At 43.9% G+C, this 24,734-nt stretch overlaps 1 protein-coding gene across 2 annotated transcripts in view; it reads right to left on the bottom strand.

Moving 5' to 3' along the window:
• Window positions 1-24,734, bottom strand: part of PLCL1 (phospholipase C like 1 (inactive)) — a 305,342-nt gene that overhangs the window by 16,726 nt on the left and 263,882 nt on the right. For both annotated transcript variants that reach the window (XM_084779454.1, XM_084779455.1), the window contains exons 4-5: window positions 23,410-23,485; window positions 21,186-21,295 (exon numbers count right to left, since the gene is read on the bottom strand). In XM_084779454.1, the coding sequence (XP_084635580.1) occupies window positions 21,186-21,295; window positions 23,410-23,485 (186 nt within the window). The remainder of the gene's footprint in view (window positions 1-21,185; window positions 21,296-23,409; window positions 23,486-24,734) is intronic.

The following is a 24,734-nucleotide window of genomic DNA, read 5'->3' as shown; positions in this document are numbered from 1 at the left end:
AAAAAACGGGAAAGAAAGCAACACAAGCTGACTTTGAGCTGGGATGCACTGCACAAGCAGGGCCTCTCTGAACATGTTCACATGTGGCCAAATCAGTAACAGGCCAGTGGCCTGTGAGATGGCCACACACCAGGTAGGATTAAAAAAAAAAAAAAAAACCAATCTGATTAACCCTTTCAGAGAAGTGAGAAGCTCAAAGAGCCTTAGCCAGCTGTCAACAAAATTAAAGGAAAGAAAGGTGTGAAGCGGAGCCCTCCTAAGGCCACAAACCAAGAAAGAAATCCACTGGCCTCCCCTCCCAAGGGAGAGGAAAAGAGTGCACTGGCCCCAAGGCATTTTTGCAGAATGATTGGCCTTGAGGCTCCACCCAGGAGACCTGCTCTATGCACGGCCTCAGGGTCTCACCTAAAGACCACAAGCAGCCTGTGTCCCAGTAACTCAAGAAAAAATGTACTATCTGGGAAGGGACAAGCCTGTCGCCTTTTTGCTCACACTCATTGCCTAGTCAATAACAAAGGGAAAATGAGCTTTGAACTGTGCTGCTGCCACACTGTAAGGCTTCCCTGGCTGCTTGGAGAGAAAGCCAACTTACTAAAAAGGATGGAGAGAGTGGAGCTGTGCCTGCTGGCAGCTCCAGGAAGAATGATTAATAATCTCTGAATTGGCTAAGTGACCTTAAGAATGCCACTAGCTCTCCTTTTCTGGGAAACATGGGATTTAATGAGAGCTTCTTTGAGTTCTCCTAGCATCCTAAGAGTTTATTAATTAGAGCTTCGTTTAAAGGTGCTGTGTTGGAATTCACTTAATTGTGTGAAACACAAAAGACCAGAGTGGAGAAGAAGATAAGGAAGCAATTAAGTGGGGAACACCAGGATGCCGTGGGACCACACAGCAAGGACACCTGCGTGAGTGTGTTGGGGTGAGAGAACAGAGATGCCAGGGCAGCATCCTGAATACCGTGTGGGTGACAATTGAAGTTCGGGGGAGGAAGAATGGAGGACAGGGTGGTTTTCCTGCATCCGTGAGTACCTGTGTGCGTGCGTGCGTGCATGCGTGCGTGCGTGCGTGCGTGCGTGCGTGCGTGCTCGTGTGCGCGCATGCGTGTTACAGGTGCCCACCCCCGAGGCTGGCTGCTTACAGATCCTCATCTTTGTAGCTTGCACTTGTTTCTCCTTACGGTTTTCCTTATGGCTGAGCTATATACCCTCAGCTCCAAGACACACTGCTGAGGCCTCAAGGGCAGCACCATCACATTCCCAAGCCCCGGAAGAACAGGAACAAGTTCACTGTCGGGAGACTAGAGCCTGGGAGAAATGAGAGAAGGGACTGGAAAGGAGGGAGTGGGGAAGACAGGCCACAGACTTGTACAGAGGAACTCTGGGAAGTGCAGGAAGGCCTGAAGGAATCTAAGGCTGCATGGTGGCCACGTCATTTTTATATTTACAAAAGCCTCCCCATCTGCTGTGCTATTTAAGGGGCAGGAGCGTATAAGAAAGAGGAGAATTAACAAACTCGCGATAAGGAAGAGCAACCCTGACGGTAGGGACTAAGGGAAGAGACGGCTCCTAAGGAGATGCCCTGGAGGGCTGGTCCAACAGAACCTGGATCAGAAAAAGATCTCCCTCCCAGAAACTCAGTTTTCTGCCTGGGATAATTCAGGGTTCATTAACTCACCGAGGTAGGCATCTGACAGGTGCCATTAAAGCAGGCTGTGGACGTGCTGGCGTGGCTGTAGTGTGGAGATGTTGGGTAGCGGGGAAAAATGAAGTGTGTGTGAGTGAGCAGGGACCACCCAAAGATAAGCAGAGACACCTCAGTAACAGAGGTGACAGTACAGAGAGGATCAGCTTCATCTGTACAGACAGTTACCATCCAGAGAGAGAGGGATGGGGGCGGGGAGAGTGAAGAGATCCCCCCTACAATCCAGAGAAATGCCAACATTTAAGAAGAGGGAAAAGGGCAAGAGACCTGCAAAGGCTTCTGGGAGAAGAGCCATAGATGCGGTAATGAGACAGGACAGTGTGCAACAATGAGGAGGGGACGCTCCCAAGCAATCTAGTAAGAAAAAAATCAAGTAAGACTGACAAGTGTTGGCTGTCTGTTACAGTGAGGTTCTGGTGACCTCGGAGAGAATCGAGTGTTGGGAAAGAGGACAGATTAAAGTTGGCTAAGGATGAGTAGGAGTAAAGAGGTGGGTTCAGTACGTATAAACAACTTTGCTAAGAAGTTTGGGATGTGGGTGGGGACAGAGAGGAAGAACGCTGGAGGGGCCACATTCATTTCTAAGAGCCTTTTATATGTTTGAAAAATACAGATATAAATTCAGCTAAGCTGAACAATGGATAACTAAACAATGAATTTTGAAAGGAAAAAGATGAAACAGTTTAGAGACAAGTCGAAACCTGAGGGTTATTTCTCAAGATTTATCCCAGGACCCTAATGTTTGTTTTCTCCTAATTTCAGAGCCCTTTACTTGTGTGAAATGGAAAAATCTGCTCAATAAATAAAAATATGAATCACACTAATTTGAGTTTGCATAAATCTACCTAAAGTTAAAAGTAAAAGCAGATTCCCCATGCTCCAAGTATGTCTAGTGCCATATAACGGGAGATTTTCACATCATCCAGCAGGGGGCAGCCCTGCTTTGGGCTTGGGTGGAGAGAGTGCATCTGTGCACACCGCTGCTGCTCCAGGGATTAGAAACATCCTTAGGAAGACATTTGGTTCATTCCTCTGCTTCCATGTGGAGCTGCAAACAAATTCTGATAGCTTTCAAAGTCATCAAATACAATGATGTTCCATAAGTCAATACCGCCATTCTAAGTGAGCGAGCTGTTCCTAGGCTGCAGGTGGAAAACGGTCTTAATAAACTCTGAAAGTCGTGCATCTCCAAAGGCCCACCATGTTTTAAAATTTTAATTTATTTTAATTTCAATTTGTTCTCTTTACATGCCAACTGTAGCCTTCTCCCTAGTCCCCTCCTGGTTCTGCCCCTCCCCCCGCCCCCGCACCCTCCATCCCCTGTCCCTTATACCTTCCCCCTCTCCCCTAGTCCTCAGAAAGGGGCAGCCTTCCTCCCCCATCATCTGACCTCAGCCTATCAAGTCTCAGCTGGACGGCCTTCATCCTCTTCCTCTGTGGCCTGGCAAGGCTGCCCTGCTACAGGGAAGTGATCAAAAAGTGGCCAACAGAGTCCATTTCAGAGGCAGCCCCTACTCCCCATATTGTGGGGCCCACAAAGAGACTGTGGTGCCTAGCGACTACATCTGAGCAGAGGGTCTAGGTCTTCACCATGAATGGTCTTTAGTTGGTGCATCGGTCTCTGTAACAAACCCCAATGTCACCCCACTGGTCTACTTGTGGAGTTCCTGGCCCCTCTAGGTCCTTTTTTTTTTTTTTTTTTTTTTTTTTTTTTTTTTGTCCCAGCTCTCCATTAGACGAAATCCCAGTTGAGGAATTGTCTCCATCAGTTTGGCCTGTGGTCATATCTGTGAGGCATTTTCTTTCTTTTTAAATATTTATTATTATATATACAATGTTCAGCCTGCATGTGTGCCTGAATGCCAAAAGAGGGCACAAGGTCTCACTCTAGATGGTCATCACCCACCACATGGTTACTGGGAATTGAACTCAAGACCTGTAGAGGAGCAGCCAGTGCTGTTAACCTCTGAGCCATCTCTCCAGCCCAAGGCCCATCATTTTATTGTCATGACGGAACCACTTTTTTTTCCAATACTAGTTAAAATTGGTTTTCTCATCTGTCAGCTCAGGAAATGAGTCCATATTTTTAACTTGAAAAAATGAATGTTAGAAACTTAGGTTGTGGCCCAGGCTGGAGAACAAGACCAGCGTGCAGCAGAGATGCCCAGAGCAGCACAATTGTTTTATCTCTTACTTTCCTATCCTTCTTCACTTTCTGATTTCTAATCATAAGTATAGTTCTTTCCTGAGGACTTGTTTGGAGGTGAACCTTAGAGGCTGGGGAGGAGCTGTGATGAGGAGATAAAATGAAGGAATGTGCAGAGAGACATGGCCAGGAATAAAAAACAGCCACCTGCAGAGCTGCAGACGGACCACCAGAGCTGGCGCACATAGTGAAAAGGAAAATCACCAGGAGAAACAAGTAAGAGCATCTTTAAATGAAATGGCTTACTGAGCAGCATCTCAGCTGATGACCTGGAGAGGAACTGGAAGAAACAGCCCCTACTGCGCATGACATCAGATTCCTCCTATTCTGTGGCTTTAGACTGCACATTTTAATAACTGAATGCTAATCTCAAGAATATTAGGCCACCACAGCCAATTTCCTTGGTCCACAGCCGTATATTTTTGTTTTGTTTTCTTTCTTTCTTGGACTTGGACCACATGTGGATTGCCCCACGCTCCGTTCACATTCAACACTAGGTCACTATAAAGTGAAGGCCTCCAAGGCTTCTCGTCCATGTGTAGGCGCCATTTATCTCATGGAGTTGGGAAAATATAAAGAATTCCTTAGTAGGAACAAATTTCTAATACATATACAAGGAACAGACTCAGAATACAAAACGTCAATGCTCAGACTACTAAAAGAAAAGGAAATTTGTTTCTATTTTACGATCAAGCCCCATTCATCATTCTGAAGGGTAGAGGAAGATGAGATTCAGCCTGGAACCTGCTCACAAAAGCATGCCATTTAGGTAGATGTGCCCGTCTGCACTCTCGAAGGAATCCACAGCTAAGGGCTCTTTCCTTTTGCTTTACAATTCTGGTGTGACTCAACCGCCAAGGCAGTATCCTCAACAAAAATCTACTGCCCACAGTGTGAGACACCAGGCACTTGTGGCTACTGAGCACTTGCAATGCTACTTGTGCCATTAAAAAACAGAATGAGAAATTCATTTCGTTTTAATGACGCACTGCACATTTGAATAGATATTCGTGGCTAGCATTTGTTGGAGAGTGGTGCCAACCTCCAGCAAATGAAGCAACATTATTTTTACTTCAGCCCTTATGGTACCTGCCACAGCTGCAACTTAACAGCTAATTGTGCTATGCTCTGATGTCCCTGTTTGTAGTAGCTGCACACTTTGTATTTCAGGGCCCACCTTATGACCTCTGGGAAACCTAATTATCTCTCTAAGGGTTCCTCCTCCCAAACCAATTACAATCTGAAGTACTTGGGATTAGGATTACAACATATAAACCTATGGGTGACAGAATCCAGTCTAGAGCATCACTCCCTCAACCACTAACTTGATATCTACAACCAACTGCACCAGACTCCTTTCCGTTTAAAGCAAAATTGCCTACCAGACTGTGAAGAGAAAGCCCCACCCGGCCCTCTGAACGCAGGAGCCTTTTCTCTGCATGTGCACACCTAGGAGCGTAGGAGCTCAGTGTAACCATACAGTGTAGCCTTTTGGTGAAAGGTGAAGAATCTTGCCAGGCTACAAGCTAGGGCCCCAGCTCTAGGCTGTTTGGGTCTCAATATTGGCCTAACCTTGAGGCCTAGATGAAAATGATGACGAAAGGGAGATGGAAGGGTTATTCTAGAAGTGTAAGAGAGACAAAGCAAGGGTGTCAGTCATTTTGGAGTTGAGTGAACGCTAGGAGAGGGCTCACTCCCTCTAAGCACCTTCATGTGTTTATACACACTAGGAACAGGGAGCTCTAGATAAATATTTAAAGAGTAACAATGGTGAGGATGGTGATCATTCACAAAGGAGGAAGGAACTCAAAGATGAAAGTCACCCGGACATTTAGAAAGATTATATGAAAACCTCTGAAGTTCACTTGCATTATTAATAATGAGACCTTACTTTAAAAAGCTAAAAATCTGAAGAGAATCAGAGTGCCCAATCCTCTTATGAGCAACCAACAACAACACCAGTTTCTAAAGTCTATTCCACCAGGCAATTTCTGATATTCTTTCATGGGTTGATATCCACATAAGTCAATTCAGCAAACACATGTTGAATTTCTTCTCTTGTAATAATAAAAATATGTAATATGAACATTATAATTATAAAATAAAGAATAGGCCAAGAAAAATCCTTGTAAAATACACTCTGCTCATCTGCACTCTGCATACACCTGGGAAACAGGTGCAGGGAGATAGAGCTGCCATTGATGGAGAAGCCTGGGCACCGGTGGCAATCACCCCCAACAGTCAAGATGCAAGCACCTAGACGAAGAGAAAACTAAAGATGGCGACAAACATTTGGACCAAATTACCAGTCCAGTATGTAGGCGAGCCTGTCTATAGCCTACAAAAATAGAACCCTTGGGGTTGACTGGGGGAGACCAAGTTACACAGAGGTAAAGCAAAGAAACCTTCAGAAAGTGCAGAAACTGTCTGGTCCCCCAAGAGACAGAGAGGCTTTGAACCTGTGGCTCTTAAAAGCAGGTTTGGCATGGTAGTGTCAAACAGGGGTGATGGACTCCTTGAATGAGGTTGTTAAGAGGCTTTGTGGCCACTCAGAACAAGGGCTTCACCCTCCCGCTGGCTAGTTAGTCATGTTGTCTGGAGCCCACTGCATGGCCTCTGTACACTTGTTTTTCTGACCTGAAGTTCATCTGCATGCTCACCTTCAGTCCTGCCCCCAAAGGAGCTGACTCAGCATTCTCAGAGGACCAGACCGTGACAATACAGCAGTTTAGCGAACTCAGGGAGGACACTGCGTAAGCCACAGGTATTTTCAGAGAGAGTGGGTGTGAGTGTTGGGGGTCAGGAAGCTTCCCTAGAAAGTAAGAGAGGAGTTTGTGTAGGCTTGAATGACACAGAGCAGTTAACCTGGTCAGGTGAGTAGGGAGGGCAAGGGCACACTTAGAAGGGAATGTTCCTGAAGCCGCACTGGAGTGTGGGGGTGATGCTCTGAGCTGAGACTCCAGGCAAGTGCAGACCGACAAGGTGAAGAGGCAGAGCCCAGCGAAAGCCTCCCGGCAGTGGCCTTTTCCAGGCCAAGAACACAATGGCTTTTCTTCCATTTGAAAGGCAAACAGTAAATCATCTCTCTCATCCAAGTATGCCTGGATTATTTTTAAAGGTGTTTTTATTTTAATGTTCTTAAATAAATTCAGAGCCTTTGTTCGTGCAGAAGACTAAGATCTGTCCCTTGGGTTTTCACTTCTCGGAGCATTATAGTAGACTTGAAAGGAGGACCAGATGCCCTAAAGATATGAGCTCCACCAAAAAAGTCTAATTCTCCTGTGGGGTCAGAAATTAAACTCTGTTTGCTTGTCAAATTCATCTAAGGTTAAGATCTAGGGGACCAGCACCTTAATTCCCTCCTCTAACATTCTCTGGATCCTTGCGCTTCTTTCTAGTGCTTCAGGGGACACGAAGTGCATATGCTCATGTCACTGACAGTCCCTGTCGACGGAATCCGTTCTCTCCCAGGCTAAACAGAGGAGGAAAGGGAGGAAGTGGCTGGCTTTCTCCTTTCCTGCCTCCAGCTCCCAAGGACTTTCCGAGCTGACTCGGGCCACACAATGCCCATTGTCTCTTGCTCTGCTTGCTCAGTGTAGTTTCTGTGAATACACGCTTTCTGCATATATAGCAGTTCACATGCTGGCTTCCCTTTTCACAGAGACCTGTTTCTTGAGTATATATCAAGGGCGCGATGATAAGCAGGAACCGGTTTCCTGCAACATGTGTGCTAAGAGAGCGAGGGCAGCGTGCAAATCGCCACGCTCTTGCCAGTAGGCAGGCACTGTGCAGTTCCCAAGCATCTCTCTAGTTATTCCAGCACAGATTCAAATTAAGTGCTTTTAAGCAGATTGGAGGAATAAAATGCCAGTTCAGTAATGTGCCCCCATAGGGCACGAATAATTCTAAAGCAATTAATAACGAAGCCTGATTTAATCAGAGGTTGGGAGGTGGGTGCAAACTTAGAGTAAACTCTACCCATATTCATGACTCAAAGCAACTGGAATTTTTTTGCAGATAGCACATATAGTTTGTGTCTCTCTTACAAGACACCGGAGAACAACAACTTTTTTACAAGAAAAGGTACATTTTTTTGGCTCATGACTTCAGAGGTTTCTGTCCAGGGCCGGCCTTGTTGCTTTCAGGCCTTCGGCAGCAGTGGGAGCACATGGAAGAAAAGGACACTTGCCTCACATGGAGAAAGAAGCAAAGAAAGAGAAAGAGGGGGCTGGGTCTCAATGGCCCCCCTCAAGGCCAATGGATGAAGTAACCCAACCACCTCCCACACACACATCACTTCACCTTGAGGGTTGCACACCACCTTCCAGTGACTCTGCAGGCTGGCAACCAAGCAAGCCTTCAGCAGGCGCTGGGGTGCCTTAAGAACCACCCACGACAGCCATATATATTGTAAGTGTGTGTGTGTGTGTGTGTGTGTGTGTGTGTGTGTGTGTGTGTGTGTGTGTGAAATACATTGTTTAGCACATATTTAAGAAAAGCAGCTTAACCTTCGAAAACTAAAGTTGTTTTCCATTGATTAGAAATTCCAAGACAATAGAAGCCACAAACCACTTCCTTTCTAGGTGACTCACGGTGTTGGCTGCTAGTAGCATGGGACAGCTGACCGATGAATACTTATGAAAGATGGAAGTGCCAATCTCCTTATACTAGAGTGCATGGTAAGGCAGTTTAAGAGCTCTCCATCCAGAGCACAACTGAGTCAGGAGTCCACTGGGCATACTATCCTCCAAAAAAAAATACTCAAGAGTTTCAGTGTTTTTAGCACACGTAAGGTTGTAGTGACAGGTTTACAGACCACATCGTAAGGGATGTTTATGTCCACAGAAAGAATTCTCTTCAGCTACAAAGAACCTACATGGCACCTATGAAAGCCTGCAACATGACTACTTAACAGTCTTTCTACAGAATCACCTCACAAACTTCAAACCTACTGCCCAACCATCATGATTTTGTGGTGTGCTGGTTAGGTGTTCTGTCAAATGGACCATAGGGGGAAAAGTCAGTGGAGAAAACTGTGTCCTTTTTTTACAGAAAGCTGCCGCAGTATGGCCAGAGTTGAAGACTTTGATGAAAAGAGCTGAAGGATGAAAGCGTTTATTTTGGCTCACAGCTCTAGAGGGATCCAGTCCACCATGGCTGAGAAGCTGTGGATTCCGGGAGGGCAGGCATGGCGGCAGAAGCAGGAGGCTGGCTCCTTACACCGCATGCATGCCCAGCAAGTGGAGAAGTGGAAGTCGGGCCACCCTCAACTGAAGGCCCACTCCCAGGGACCTACTTCTGCTGAGGCTCTGATTCCTAAAGGTCCCACAACTTTCTAAGCAGCAGCCTCAGCTGGAGCACCTCACATTCAGACCCAACACCACCTGACCTTCAAGATGCTTGTGGAATGTATGATGGAACGACCTATCACAGCAGTTCCTACCACATCCGCCTGTAGCACTCTGTGCAATAATCCAGATATTCCAAATCTAGACTTCGCTTTCCTGACCGTGTGTGTGTGTGTGTGTGTGTGTGTTTACATTGTGTTACTTATGTTATGTATACAGTACACATATTTATGTATTCATACATGTGAGTTCACTTTGCGTCCATTTTTTTCCCACCAGTGACTAATAAGGTCAGAGGAGGAACTCATTCATAAAATAAAAATGAACTCATTTTATCACCAGTGTTTGTTCTGCTTGGTCACTGCAGGAAATAGTTGTATAAAGTTGCATTTAATTTACCCTTGGCTACAACTCACCACAACCCAAGTATGTGCAAAAGAAATCCCCGTGAGAAAAGAGATCGCCAATGACCCCACAAGCTGGGGCCAAGCCCTTTGCTCTGTAGTGTGTCTATTCACTAGGCTTGTGCCACTTCTGAATTATTTAGGATCATTATAAAATGCAGCTCTTATTTGACAAAAAAAAAAGTATGCCTCTGAGAGACTAAACTTAGTTCTACCGGAGATGAAGTAAAGCATTGTGTGTATCCATAATCATGTCAACAGCCCAGCTTTTATCTCTCCTAAACTCTGGGGCAGTGCAGCTGGGATGCAGTCACCCAAGGCAGAAATCCAGATGCCACATAACCAGCCTGCTTAATGCTCAGGAGCATTAATATTCTATCTTATCTGAACAGGGCTACATTGTCAGACAAGAGCTGTTTAAAACAAAACATGTGACTTTTAAAAAGCATTTGCCTGTTTTCATGACACAAACAGACCTAATAAAATCCCTCTCTCCCTTATCAGCTTTAAAATATATATCTCTCAAAAAAACAACTGTACAACATCTTCCTCCACAGCTAAAAGCGTCAATGAAGTTTACAGCTTGAGAAAATAAAATGTTGCCACAGCTCACTTCCTAGAAGGTGGCCAATGGACAGAAAGACTTATGACGAGATTTCCTGTAACTACAGATCAGCTACAAGGCTAATCAATGGTGGTTATAGGATCACACAGGTCTTAAGATCACCTCACGCCATACTGAAACAGCCCACCATATCTCTGTTTGGATTTGCTTCCTTTCCACTATTACTTTCAGATTGTTTTGGCAACCACTGTCCAGGATCAAGATACAGGCAGGTTTTGGAGCCCTTGAGAGGCTTAAGATGGTCATTCTGAGTCTCCTCACAGGAGACCTCCCTGACCTCTCCAATAAGGTCAAATCTCACAGTAATTCTCTCTTTTCTTCTTTTCAGTTTTTGTTTTCAGTTCAGGTTTGTTTTTTGGTTGGTTAGTTGGTTGGTTTGTTTGTTTGTTGGTTGGTTGGTTAGTTGGTTGGTTGGTTAGTTGGTTGGTTGGTTGGTTAGTTGGTTGGTTTGTTGGTTGGTTGTTTTGAGACAAGAGTTTCATTCTGTAGCTCAAATCACCCTAAAATTTACCATACAGGCCAGACTGGTCTTGCCTCATCTGCTCATGCTCTTGTGTTGAAGGTGTGCACTGCCATGTCCCCTTCTATTCACAGTCTCACAGTGTCCCCTCAGTGTCCCGCAACCCTCCTGCAAAGCCCTCCTAACAGTGACAAGGTCAACATTCACTGTGTGCCTCGTAACTGTCACAACACTGCTCGTTCCACAAGACTACAGGACTATTTTATTTCCCATCACACTGTCAGCCACAAGCATATTCACTGAATGGATAGATTTGGCTTCACATACACACCCCAAAGAAAAACCAAACCAAACCAAAAAAAACCCCAATCACTGAGTTTTGAGTCCCTGTTCTCTGGGCATCAGTCCTGAACAATGAGAGTAACAACACTTGGGAAGCAGAGGTTTGCAACCTCAAGACATAACAAGACTCTATACAGCAAGGTCATCTGAAAAATTGGCTGTAAATGTTCAAATCTAAATAAATCAATTTCTTGAGGTATGAGACAGAGTTTTATCTTATATTAATAAGGCAAGCAGTAACACGAGTTTAAACATCTGTGAAGCAATGACCTTTTACCATACTTAGTCCCAGGATAAATACATCCAACTCAGATATGCCTTTTATATGTACACCCTTCACTCTCTGAAGTTCAAAAATACATTCTTTGGTATACAAAGAAAAAGGCCCTGGGACAGGAGATTCAAGTTACTGTTGCTGTTGTTGTGTGTGCGTGTGTGTATGTATGTGTGCTATGTGAATATCTGTTTGTGCAGGTGAGTGTGTGTGTGTGAGTGTATGTGTGTGTCCCTGTGAATGTGTGTATGTGTGTTTGTGTGTGCACATGTGTGTGGATGTGTGGTGTGTGTGTGTGTGTGCATGTGTGTATATATGTGCTGTGTGAGTGTGTGTGTCCATGTGAGTGTTGGGAGACATGTGAGTGTGTGTATGTGTGTTCCCAGAAGTGTGGTTCCATTCTCTCTCTTACTACCCGTCGACTTACTTCTTGACAGTCCACGGCAAGCCTTAAGAGGCAGCTGGCTGAGATCATCTGAGTCAGGACTTGCTAGCTTGAGTGAGACTGAGCCAGCTGCCACTAGACTCAGACCTCCAACTGGACCCCATGACTGCTCAGCTGTAGTCACTAAACATTTCTAACAGGACAGGTACCGCAACTCCCTAAGCTCAAACGTTATTTTTAAACTGGTGAATATCTCAAAACATAAGTTTCTTTAAAATGGAAAGAAGTTAAGTAAATGTAGCCTCTAGAAGATACAGACCAACATTACACCATCACTTCCACTAGCTGTGAATCACATTTGACCCACAAAATCTGGAACTATCTAGGTTGGTCAGTAAAGTTTTGAGCAGCTGGGTGGCTCATATTAGTGAGCAGACAAGCAGAAACAGCATATCTTAGTTGTTATTCTTGTGTTATGCTGTGAAACTTTGTTTTCACTGAAGGGCACTTAGTCCATGGGGTGTAGTGCATGGCTCTCTGTGTTTTCTGGGTAGAAGGCTTTGAGATGTAAGCTGACTACAACTATCAGGGTGTCTACAGCATTGAGTGCCATCAGTGCAGCTCAGCCTTGCAGAAGGAACACGGAGACATCGTTTCGTTTCCAAAATCCCCAGTGAGGTAAAACGGCAAGTGTGGACCATGCTCCCATTTAGAAGCCGCAATCTGGAATAATGGAGGGAGCACAAAGGAAGACTGTCAACTGTAGACTGTCAACTGTGTGTTATGGCCTTGTAATGCAGTAGGGAGGAGAATAAAGTGGCAGATGCAGATGTAAAGGAAAGACTTCATAAGTAGAGAGATTTACACAATTGATGAATTTCGTGATATGAATTCCAATGTATTTGAGAAAGGAAATGCAGTAAAAATAATAGAAAAGGATCAAAAGAAAAGAATTTTGTGTTATCGTAGAATATAAAAAAATTGTCAGGGTGGGAGCAGTCATAAAGAATGATTTTCTTTTCAGTTTAGAAAACTCAGCCCCAATAGAGGCAAGAGAGTTTAAGAGCTCCCGTCACATATGGGAAGTTTCATATGTGTGGACTCACAGCCCTGCCGGACATATAATCCAGCCTCCCATGTGTCTAAACTCTTAGATGAGCCTTAGATAAAGTGGAAGGGATTTCAGTCTGCATGTATCATTGGGAAATGTTTTCTTCAGAGATAGTGGGATTCAAAGCTTTATTTAAACCCTCTTAATGTTCACCTGTCAAGGCCAGTGACTTAAAGGCTCGTCAACCATAATCTTAAGGATTCATTGTTCTTCTCCTGAGCCTTGGAGGGACCTTGGGAAACCCGCTCACCTCTCATTTATAAACCAGCTCAGGTCTGCTAGTCAAAGGAAAAGATCCCAGAGCTCTGCTCTGAGATCTTAGGTAACAGAGGACAGCTTAGAACGCTGAGCACAGAGCCTTAGCTAGGGAAGAGCAGGCTGGGGAAGGGTGCTGAAGTGATACAGCTTTTGAAAGCTTGTGTTGGAGGCAGGGCTCTGAAAGCCCCTCGGTTTCCTCAAGAAGTGGTGGGCTATACAGTGGGCAAAGCACTTGCTCTCAAGCGGGAAGGGCTGAGTTCGAATGCTCAGAACCCATGAAGGCCGTCCCCATGCGGCAGTGGGTGCCTGTGATCTCAGGTTCTACAATGAGGTGAGAGGCTGAGATGTAAAACGTCCACAGAATCTTGCCTGCTAGCTGGCCTGGTCTACACAACACCAAACAACAAAAAGGGACCCTGTATCAAGGCGAAAGGCACCATCCAATGCCATCCGCTGACGTCTACATATACACCGTGCTGTCTGTGCGGGTCTGCACTCATGCACATACATCAGACACACACCACACAAATGCAGCACACACATTACCAACAAACAACACACACATTCATACACACACACACTCACACTCAAATGTGCACATGATCACACAATTGTAATGGGCCCTGTATAGTTAGTTGCTTGTGCCTGTAATCCTAATCCTAGCTACTGGTGAGGCTAAGGCAGGAGGATTTCAAGTTGGACGTCAACCTGGACAACAGGGGTGATATTTTGTGTCACGGTAAAATATTTCAAAAACCCCGAGGCTTGCCTAGCATATATAAGGTCCAGGTGGAATTCCCAAAGCCACAGAAAAGGCTTTTTTAAAATAAATAAAAACAACACTTTGTAACTAGGAACACTGAGTAAAAGCCAGTGAGCAACAACACCGGCCAAGAAACTGACTATGCACTCAAGGGCCTGGGGTCTGGCCCTTCTCTCTAATATTTCTGTTGCTTTCTTGACTTTCCTCATTTCAAGGGCATCTTTCCAAATCACCAGCTGCATCCATGCTCTCCCCAGTGAGGGCAGCGGGATGATGAACACTCACCGAGTAAGGCTAAGGAAGTAGCCTAGAATAAAGGAAGTAACTACTCCATTTATAAAAGAAATGTGACTAGCGGGCCAATGGGACTAGTCATGTCACTTGGCCCATGCATTCTATTTCACTAGAAAAAAAAATATCCTTGGGAAAGCAGGGTGAGAAAGCTTCTTGGTAGATAGAGTGTGAGACGAAGCAACTGGAGGTCTACGGCCTTGATGTACCTTTGTGCTGTGGGAATATGCTGCCATGGTGGAGGGGATACTCCCTTGACACAGAAAGCATTCATTCAACCCAAACCTCTATTACCAGGACGCTGCTCTGATGCTATAGCACGGTTACAGGCAGCGTGGGCGTCCTCACTTCAGCAACTTCCAGCTACATGCCCTGGGAAAGGTACCCAACCTTGTGATCCTCAGTTCCCCTAACTGTAAAATGACAGTAATAACAGGAACTTTACGGGACTGTTCTTACAACTAGTTAGGATGCAGTGTGAAAGCCACACCTCTTCTTCGCCGTAAGCACCAGATGCTCAGCACCAGCCACAAAAGAAACATGTGTGCCCTGCTTCATACACGGCAAGCACCACACTGAGTCAAGCACCACGCTGAGTACACTAACTCACTTAATTCTTAGTCCACAGCTGTGTGATGGCTATTCTTGGCATCCCCTTGACTACATCTGGAATTAGCTACATGCCCAGTCAGCCTGGCACACCTGTGAGGGGTTTTCAGTTAACTGTATCATGTCTGGATCCCTTTCAATCAGAAGACCTGTCTCCTGGGAGCAGCCTATAGAAAGGCTATGACGGGAAGGAGAAAGACAGTTTTGTATTTTGTCCACCTGCCCTCATTCTCACTGGCCAGTTTGTCTCCCCTGCTGCTTAAGCATCTCTTCACATGGATCAGTGCCTCCTTCTCGGGGAGTCTGATGTATATTGAAGACCAGTGAGACACCCAACCTCATGAACTGAACAGCTAACAAACACCAGATCTCCCATATGTACAAATGACTTCTATAAAACCCTCTCCTGACAGCCTACATACACATACATACATACATGCATGCATGCATACATATGTACACACACATTCATATGTACATGTGCAGTCATGCATGCACAGACACAAACACACATACACACACACACACACACACACACACACACACACACACACACACACAGTTAATCTTTCAGTGTTAGACCGATGCCTTTCCTCCAAGTTCTTTTCCTATGGACCTATCATCTTGTTTCTCTTCTTTTACTTCTCAACAAGGACCAAAAACTTCAAGTGTGTTTTCCGTTCTGTTAACAGTATCTTCCAACACTGATGTCCATGTAGTTTCCCTTAGGTAGCAAGATTCTGCAGAGCTGTGGGGGCCTGAATCATTGAGTCTAAGTAAGGGAATCTGCCTGAGCTAGGAACCAAGTGCCCAAAGCAAAGAAACAAGAAACATCAGCTCCTACTCTTCCCACGGAAAATGAAATTGTTGTTAAGACAGCGACAAAACTAGAAATTTAGGAAGAAAGATGAGTCACAGCTACTTAGTAGAAACCTGTAAAATAGGCCCATTTTATGGTGCACATCGACATGCATTAAAATATAAGATGGAAATCTATTCAAGGGAAAATAAATACATAAAGGAGACCCCATCAACAAAGCCATAATTTGGTTTGTTTTTTATTTCCTATCTGTTATTCACCTAGAAGTCAGTGAAATTTATGACTAGGAAGGCAGCACTTTCTAGTCCTTTCTCTCTTGATCTCGAGGGATCACTTATGTCATTGATTTTCTTTTATGATAAAAATGTTTGTCTTAACTTTAGACAGCTTTACTTTATCCATCCCTGCCTGCTAAAATTTCATACATTTTTTAAAATGAAGAGATAATAAAATTAGTTCCTTAAAATACCAATCAGGCCAATGACAACAATAGCAAGATGGATGCTGGGAAAGCTCGCCCTGATTCCTGGGAAAGTCTCTGATTTAGTGTTGTAGGCACGACAAGAGTTTAAAGAAGCCATGTTCACATTTCAAGTCAAATCACTGTGGATGGAGTCCAAGACTTTAAGCCAATTCTACCTCACAGCGAATTAGTCTTATTAGTGATAAGAACATTCATGAGTGACATTCTTCCAAAATTCTAAGCAGTATGTTGGCTCTGAAAGTAAGAACGTGCTTTGCTTTCGGAGACCTTAGCGAACAGCAAGAAGCCCCCGCTGTGATAGTTTTCTCCTCCACTAACAGCTAGGTGTTGTGGCTAGAACGCTTGCCTCGCCTCTGAGACTGGTGTGGACAACAATATGAACACGCAGGGCTCCGGTGCTTATTAGTTCATAAGAACTTCGCTCCCACGAACAGGAGCAGTGCCCTGTAAAGGGTTTGAGGGAGAAACTATAACTTTGTGTTCTTCCTTCCTGCCAGCCATTGCCAGAGATCACAATAGCCATATACCATCTTGCAATCAAATATGGGGCCCTCACCAGGTCCCAAACCTGACAGTGCCACAATCTTAGGCTACATGGCCTCCAGAAATATAAAAAAATAAATTAATTAACATTTATAAATTACCCAGTCTCAGGTGTTTTACTACAACAGTACAAACTAAGACGCAAAGCTTGTTTCTGAAGGACACCACAGAGAAGCGACAGATGGAAGAGACTGTTAACTTATGAAGAAAATCCAGGACAGAATCCCTGTGACCCTCTGGCTGTCATGAAGATGACTCAGGGGTTGAAACATAAAACCCTCACCACTGTATCACTGCAATGAACACCTTGCTGTTTAAGGAAATAAGTGCTGTGGGCAGATAGTAGGAAAAAAGGGGGAAGTTGACTGTTTCTATTTGATATATTCATATTGTAAAAGAAGTATAGGGAAAGGATCAGGCAAGCCCCTCTTCTAGGTTCATGTTTGGTGTCAGAATATAAATATAAGAAACATGGGTATATAGGAATTTTTCAGGGTCATCTTGATGTAGGCTCCATGCTAGATTCTAAGGTATGGTCTCTGGGAAAATTTGGTCATTGTAATTGTAATCCATTTCAATCCATTCATTATATTGTAGAGCCTCTTTCTCTATCTGTCTGTCTGTCTGTCTGTCTCTCTCTCTCTCTCTCTCTCTCTTTCTCTCTCTCTCTCTCCCTCTCTCTCTCTCTCTGTGTGTGTGTGTGTGTGTGTATGTATGTGTGTGTGTGTATTTTTATTTAACTTCCTTATCATTTATTATTAAATTATCATATATTGAAATTCAGAAAACATAAAGAATTTATTTCTCAGTCTGGATCAAATTTCTCTAAAGCCAATGTCCACATCCACCACTGCACAGTAACAACCCACCATCACTGGGTACATTTATCATTTTCTCTTGTTTTACTCAGACTTGGCAATTATGCTGAAATTAAATGTCCTTAGAAACATGAGCCCACACATTTAATTGGCATTGATAAGTCCCCACTCTATTCCCCTAAATATTGGAGAGTATCTGACCCAAAGACATACAAGGGAGCTTTACAGTCCACACTGAGTTTTATAGGTTAGCCCTACACACCAGCAGCAATAAGTTCTATGATTGTATCTTGCCAAGATGATTTTTACTAACTTACCCAAGTTAATTGACTGAACTAAAGTTAAATATAAAACAATAATTTATTAAAACTTAAAGAATTGACATGAAGATGGAGGAGGCATCATCAGCTAGGTTGCCTGGATGTGACAAAGTTTATAGGGAAAACCATCTTCTCAGAGCAGAACCAATTGGGAAACAGCTATGGGGCCAGAACCCAGGTTTCTTTCTTTTACCCAGTAATTCAAATTCTAAAGACATGACTTTTCTAGCACCCAGATAAGGGCAGTGTGATTAATAATCCTGCTGAACGCAGTGGGAGAAATACTGAAGTATTCCCAATGGAATAATTGATGATTGGAAGACTCCACTACTGTTGCTTAGGATTCTGTGCTCAGGCTGCAGTGCCAGCAGCCAGTGCACAAGCTGCAATTACAGAAGATCAATTCTGCTTTAAAGATCTGTCATGGAGTGATTTATACAACATTTGCTCAGTCACATCTAGAAATCAGCTCCTGCCATTAAAGCAAACAAATGCACCACCAGCAAACCCTTAGAAAAACTAAGTTGCCTGATGTCAGAAGTTAGTAAGAAAACAAAAATAACAACGGAAACTCTGATTCTGTGAGGCGACGTCTCACCTGGGAAACTAGCGGTAACAGCAAAAGACGTGATAACATCTGGTCTTGTGCTCTGAGAGTCGGCTCTTTTGTATATTATCTCACAGGACCCCCCCCCCACGTCCTGAAATCATGGACATGTGTGGGTATCATTCCCATGTGCAGGAACACTGAAAGCCACCAGTGTCCAGCAGCCAGCACACATATGTGCTCATCCCTGCAGAAGGCTGCCTGGGAACATGGATGTAGCTTTATGGGAGGTAGTTCAGGCTAATAGTCAGGACTATGGATAACCAGTTTAAGATCTCAACTTTGCCACTATTAGCTATGTGACTCAACAATAAATATATGGCAGCCTCGGCCTCAGTTTCTTCAACTGCAAGATGTAGAACGTCTATCACGGTGACATGTGATGGTGCCAGTCTACACAGCTGGTAAGGAGCAATGGAGGAAATATATAAGTATGGTGTGTGTGTGTGTGTGTGTGTGTGTGTGTGTGTGTGTGTGTGTGTGTGACCTATCTGTGAGTGTTGGTCTCATATTAAGTTGAATCATTAAGTATGAATTATAACCATAAGTGGTTGTATGCCCACCTCCCCTTTACAGCCTAGCCCTGGCAGTGCAGGTGATAAAGTCTTGATTCTCAAATCTCTGAGCATCCCAGACAAATATCTGCTGTGCAGAAAGTGTTTACATTAAATTCAGGGTGTTGTGTTATGCCCTAGGGTTCAATTTGTTCAACTTAGGGTGGAAATGCTACGTAAGGCTACATGCTGGTATGTGGACATTGCAGCCCTAATGCACAACAACCAAGAATGAATCAAAAATCAGACACATAACAAACTGACGTTTCAGCACTTGGCTGTGTCGCCCACTTCGTGGCACCCCCAGTTCTGAACATGCAGCATGCATGCTTGCACCACGTGTGCTGTCACGTGAGCAAACACTGCCTGAAGACCTCAGCCTTTACTCGAAACTATTCAACATTATGTGTGGGTCTCACTCTATTTCCAAGATGTTCTGTCCTTATAGAAACAGGACAGTGCGAGCACCAGGAACAAAGACTGGATGTTTCTACTGCCTTTCTTCAGCATGCAAATGGCAAATTAGCACACACATGGATTGTTTTGTTTTAGAATTACTGATTTTTTTTAAACTGTTTGAATTGGTAGCTTGGGTTCATAAAACAATCATTACATGAACTATAGTTTGGGATTAGAAGCAGGTTTTCCACGGTTTCCGAAATGGCCCTAAACACGCCTCTGCCTTTTTGTACTAACAAAAGTGTCAGTCTTAGCATTGATGATGGCAAAGTCAAAACATCAGAAACTCTAAGATGGTCTATAACCTGCAGTGTCAAATCCTCAGCCAGGACTTAATTGCTGTATATAAAGACAAATAACTACACCAGTCTCATCTGTGGGAAATGTTGGTTTTCTCTTTAATAAATTGTACAATTATATGTTTTATAATTGTTTAAAAATGAATGTCTTCATGGTGATCATCAGCAAATTTTCTATATGCCTATTTCATATATGTTTATACCTGGCATTGCAGGGAAGCCAGGCATGGTGGCACATGCCTGTAATCCCTGCACTTGGGGAGGCAGAGACAGGCAGATTTCTGTGAGCTGAGGCCAGCCAGGTCTATAAAGTGAGTCCAGGATAGCCAGAGCTACCCAGAGAGACCGTATCTCAAAAAACAAACTAAAAAATGTTTATGCTAGAGTTCTAGTGTTTTCTTTTCTAATGCTTCACCAGAGCCCACCCCTCGAGTCATGGTACCCATCCCCACCACAGCCTCAGCCTGCTCCCTTACTCAGGCCAAGGTCAGTAAATCCTGTATTATCTGTGTTCTGCCAATGCCCACCACGGATCTCACACAGTAGGAGCTAATAAATACAAACAGATTGAATTTTTAAGAGACCCGTGGAATGTGTCTTACAGCTCACTTCACACACACACAGTTCTGTCAGACAGGTTAAACACAGGGCCCTGGGTTCAAACCTCAGCTGTGCCATTGACTAGCTGAGGGCCCTTTGGTAATATATAGATCCCAATGTCTCTATATCCTTGCCGGTAAAATGATAGTGATAGTGACAGGGAATGTACTAAATTATTATTCCATATAACTGCCATTAAATAGCACTGGACAGGATAGGCACTCTCTACATAGTAGCAATTATTATTTTTGGGGTTTTTTCCCCCAACACAATGTCTAGAGTAAGTTTTTGCTAGCAATTTAAGTTGTTTCTCTTTTCATGTCAGAAAACATAAAACATGGCATCCTTACTTCAAACTGCAAAATAAATTTGTAGCAGAAATCAAATTACTATTTCAAAAAACTGACTTCTAAAACATTTTTAAAATAAATGTATTTATAGTGAATATTCTTAAAATAAAAATCCTAAGTGTCCCCAGATATTCTGTATTTACAAGACTGTTCCAAATCTTTTATGTTGGAACCCTCCCAGCAGCATTTGGCATGGCTTTACACAAATGAGAAAGCCATATTGACTTGCAGAAGTGTTCCCATAAACACACACACACACACACACACACACACACACACACACACACATACACACACACACACACACACACACACACATCTCACTCATGTGCATCCCTTAGCCTCTTTCATGAACCTTGTTGCTCTATTAAGAAAAACAAACAAACCAACTTCTGCCCAGGCTTTGTTTCCCATCACTTAGAGTGAAACCTGGTGATCAGACTCCTTGTGGCTTAAACATAAAATCACCATATTTGGTCCATGATGCTTCTCTTTACCTTATAGAGAAAAGGAGGAACACAGCAGCAAGAAGGGCAGAGAGGGAACTCACGTACCTTCAATACGGTAATGTTCCAAGCAAAGCTCTCAATTGCCTTGTTGAGTTTTCTTCCTTTTAGGCCTTCCTTTGCCCCCAGACCATGAAGCTCTTCACGGAACTCCATCCCTTTGAAAAGAGCACATTATTTGTTAGAGCACATTTGAGAAAAAAATGAATTTTTACCACAAAAAAAAATGTTTTCGGGAAATAGAATTGCATATTCCTGAAAGCATTAAGTTGATATTTTTTGTTTGTTTTATACATCCCATGTTGAAGGCATCTAAGAGTAACCGGTACAGGCTAAACTGAGATTTTACGCAGCCTGAATGCACAAATAAACACAAGAGAAAATAAGATGCAAACCCTCCCAACGGGTGTTGCTGACCTTACTTGGCTTTTCCTTGATTTTTATGAGGAAGGCTATGGAGTGAGGGGGTAAACCGATGTGTGTGTGTGCGCATCTTTTGTTAGTGAACCAGCCCTGTGTCTTAAAAGCAGGCTGTGGAGCCTGTGCAGACAAAACAGCCATTAGCAGATTTGATCTCAAATAAAAAAGACTTTAAGAAACAACAATCTTAGGCATAGCCACATGTTTCATCTTTGGGGGTGGCCTTTCGTGTTCCACCATTCACTCAGGCTTGAGTGTCATAAAACAACACTGCCATCATCTGTTTCTGCAGCCTTTCCCTCAGAACCTCAGGGTGGGAATGACATTCTCTCATGGACAACTTGTTCCGTCTTTGGAGGGCTGGGCCTGACCCTGAGCCAAGATCTTCTTTAACAGAGATGCAGTCTCTCACCCACAGGCCAGACATTTATATGGATAAAGAAAGCTACTGGGTTAAATCTCTTTGGATCCTCACTGTTCTGTGGTGCCCATGCTAACGCGGTTCTGCTTACTGGTGACTCATCTGTGAGGATGGCATCCAGGCAGGGCCACCGCACTAGCTGGATTTGGGTCAGGTAGACAGTTGATTCTCGGAATGGACAGTGTCCTAACTGGGCTTGAAGCAGCTCGAGCTGGCTGGGAATTCGATAACATTCTCCTTGTGCTAGTCACCTGACTTTTATTGCGGTAGCCTAGAACCACATTGACGTTCCGCATGCCCGTTAAACAGACATAGCCCATCAGAGCCAACAGGGGCACACAACCCAGGCTTCCATGCTGGTTCACCCACTCACTACTTGAACTGCCCTTGAGATTCACTAGGCTCCAGTCCTCTCACTGGTAAAAGGGCGGGAGTCGGTGTCATTGAATAGAACTGTGGCGAAGATCAAATGGCTCAGTGCATATAAAGCTTGTAAAGCAATGCTGGGCTCCTGGATGAACTGGCTACTTTGGTGTGAGTGTGTGTGTGTGTGTGTGTGTGTGTGTGTGTGTGTGTCTTTTGTCAACTAAAACATCTAAAGTAATATTCTGGTAAGTATAGCAAGGAGCACCAATTTCCAAGCTAGTCTGTGTTAATAAGTTAACTCTATTGTGTGCTAATACAGACACTGGATCATTCAGCAGCCTCTTACATGTCCCAACTGTAAAAGGGAAATGAGGCATAGTTTTTTATGAGGACCAAGTAAGATAATGCATGTACGTCAAGCATCATAAGCACACTGGTAAAGCAAATGCCAGAACCATCCTGTCTCTCCTTCTCTTCTTCTTTCTCCTCCTCCACCTCCTCCTTATCATCCTCATCCTCATCCTCATCCTCATTATCTTCATCATCATCCTCATCATCACTGCACATGTGGACCGAGGAGCCCACGGATCCAAGAAACAAAAGTTCATCGATACAGATGAAAATGAGCATAAGCAAACATTAGGTGGATACCCACATTTATGTGACCCCTCTCCCATCCTTAAAGAAAGAAACATCTAGAATGAGAACCAGGAAAAGCAGTAACACAGAAATAAATAGGACTATGGTTCAAATCATAACTGTGAAGTGGCCTTTAAGGGGTCACCTAAAACCACCGCTTCCCCACTAGCAGAGAGACTCTGAGAGGCTCCCAACCACAAGGGTTTATTCATAAGCCCTCTCTTGACATCGTCCAACGCCACCCTCCTCTACACAAATATGACCTGCCACCACCTAAAGGTCTCCTTTACCAGACAAAGACAATGCGGCCTAAACTGTGAACACTGTCTGAAATGTATTACTTTTATGTGGAAAACCGGAAACTTTTTGAAGCTGCTATGACTTGTCTTTGTGGTTTCTAAACAAAGTAGAAAAAGTAGAAAGTACCTGCTTTCTGACACTGTACAATCTTTTCTTGGACTGTGTCAGCCGTTTCTATGAGGACCCGGCTCTCTTGAATCATCTGTCACAAAACATCAAAGAAAAGTTGTTAGGAACCCTTAAACTGGTTCACTGGGAAGACAACATATAGAAATGCTCTCAAACTACACCCAGGAATGAGGGACCATCAATGAGAGGTGGAGAGAGATGGGAAAATCTCTGTCCCAGCTCTCACCCAGACACTGGGATAAAAGCCACCTTTCTCACAATTGCCCCAGGTGTGTAACATAAGAGACATGGGTGCCAAGTAATAATTGTTGAATAAATGAATACAAATTATAAATTAGTAATCAACACCGTAAAACTTGTGAAGGTTTAGACTGAATAAAATTGTTGATTTACATTAACATCTTTAATTTCCAAGGAGTGATGCCCAGGGCATGCCTGCTACCATATGTGGGAGACAGGGTCAAGAAAGTGACTACAAGTTCAAAGCCAGCCTGTTTACCTAGCAAAAGTCAATCGGAACTACACAGTGGGATTTGGCCCAGCCAGGGGTAAATATCAATAAAGGAGAAAGAGCAAGGGATGAAAAAGAAGAAAAAGGAGGAAGGGGAAAGAGACAGGAGAAGGAGTTGTAGGCTTGGAACAATTTATCAGTGGACAATGATAGCCTGGGACAGTGCAGCTTTCAAGTAAAAAAAATTAGCAGGGAAATTCTATATGGAGCCAACATAATTTAGTCTTTTTCAGCATTTACAAATGCATCATCAGTTGACTTTTTATTTTCAAAACTTATCATATGTTCCAATGAGTCAAATCATAGGCAGAATGTTTTCCTGACATTCAGGCAAAAGAAACATTCTCAAAGGTTGGAAAAAAACCCACATTTTCCATAATCAAAGTATGCTACTGCTACAGTCTGGATCTTAAGTGTCCCCAGAGTCACATTATTAAAGGCTGGATCCCCAGGAGGGCGCTCATAGCAGGTGGGGGAAGGCACTGGGAGGTCTTCCTGTCACTGGCGTGTGACCTTCAGTGGGACCGTGGGATGGAATCCTTCCTCTTCCTCCCTCTCACTTCCAGTCATGAGGTAAATGGTTGACTCTGCCATGTGTTCCGACTACCACCACGCAGCACGCCACTAGACAGCAGTGATCAGTGGCAGCTTCGTATGCTCCGGGGCCTCTAAACTTGTGAACCCAAACAGACCATCCCTCTTTCTAAATTAACTCAAGTGTTTGTTATAGTAATGGAGATACAACCAATCCAGCTACATGCTTTTCAAATATGGATTTTAAGGCTTAAGGAATCCTAGATATCATAACCAA

The sequence above is a fragment of the Acomys minous genome (genome assembly GCF_964271855.1).
Source record: "Acomys minous genome assembly, chromosome: 4".
NCBI classification, from domain to species: domain Eukaryota; kingdom Metazoa; phylum Chordata; class Mammalia; order Rodentia; family Muridae; genus Acomys; species Acomys minous.
Note: the sequence above shows the minus strand (reverse complement) of the source record. Positions and strands in the feature narration are given on the sequence as shown.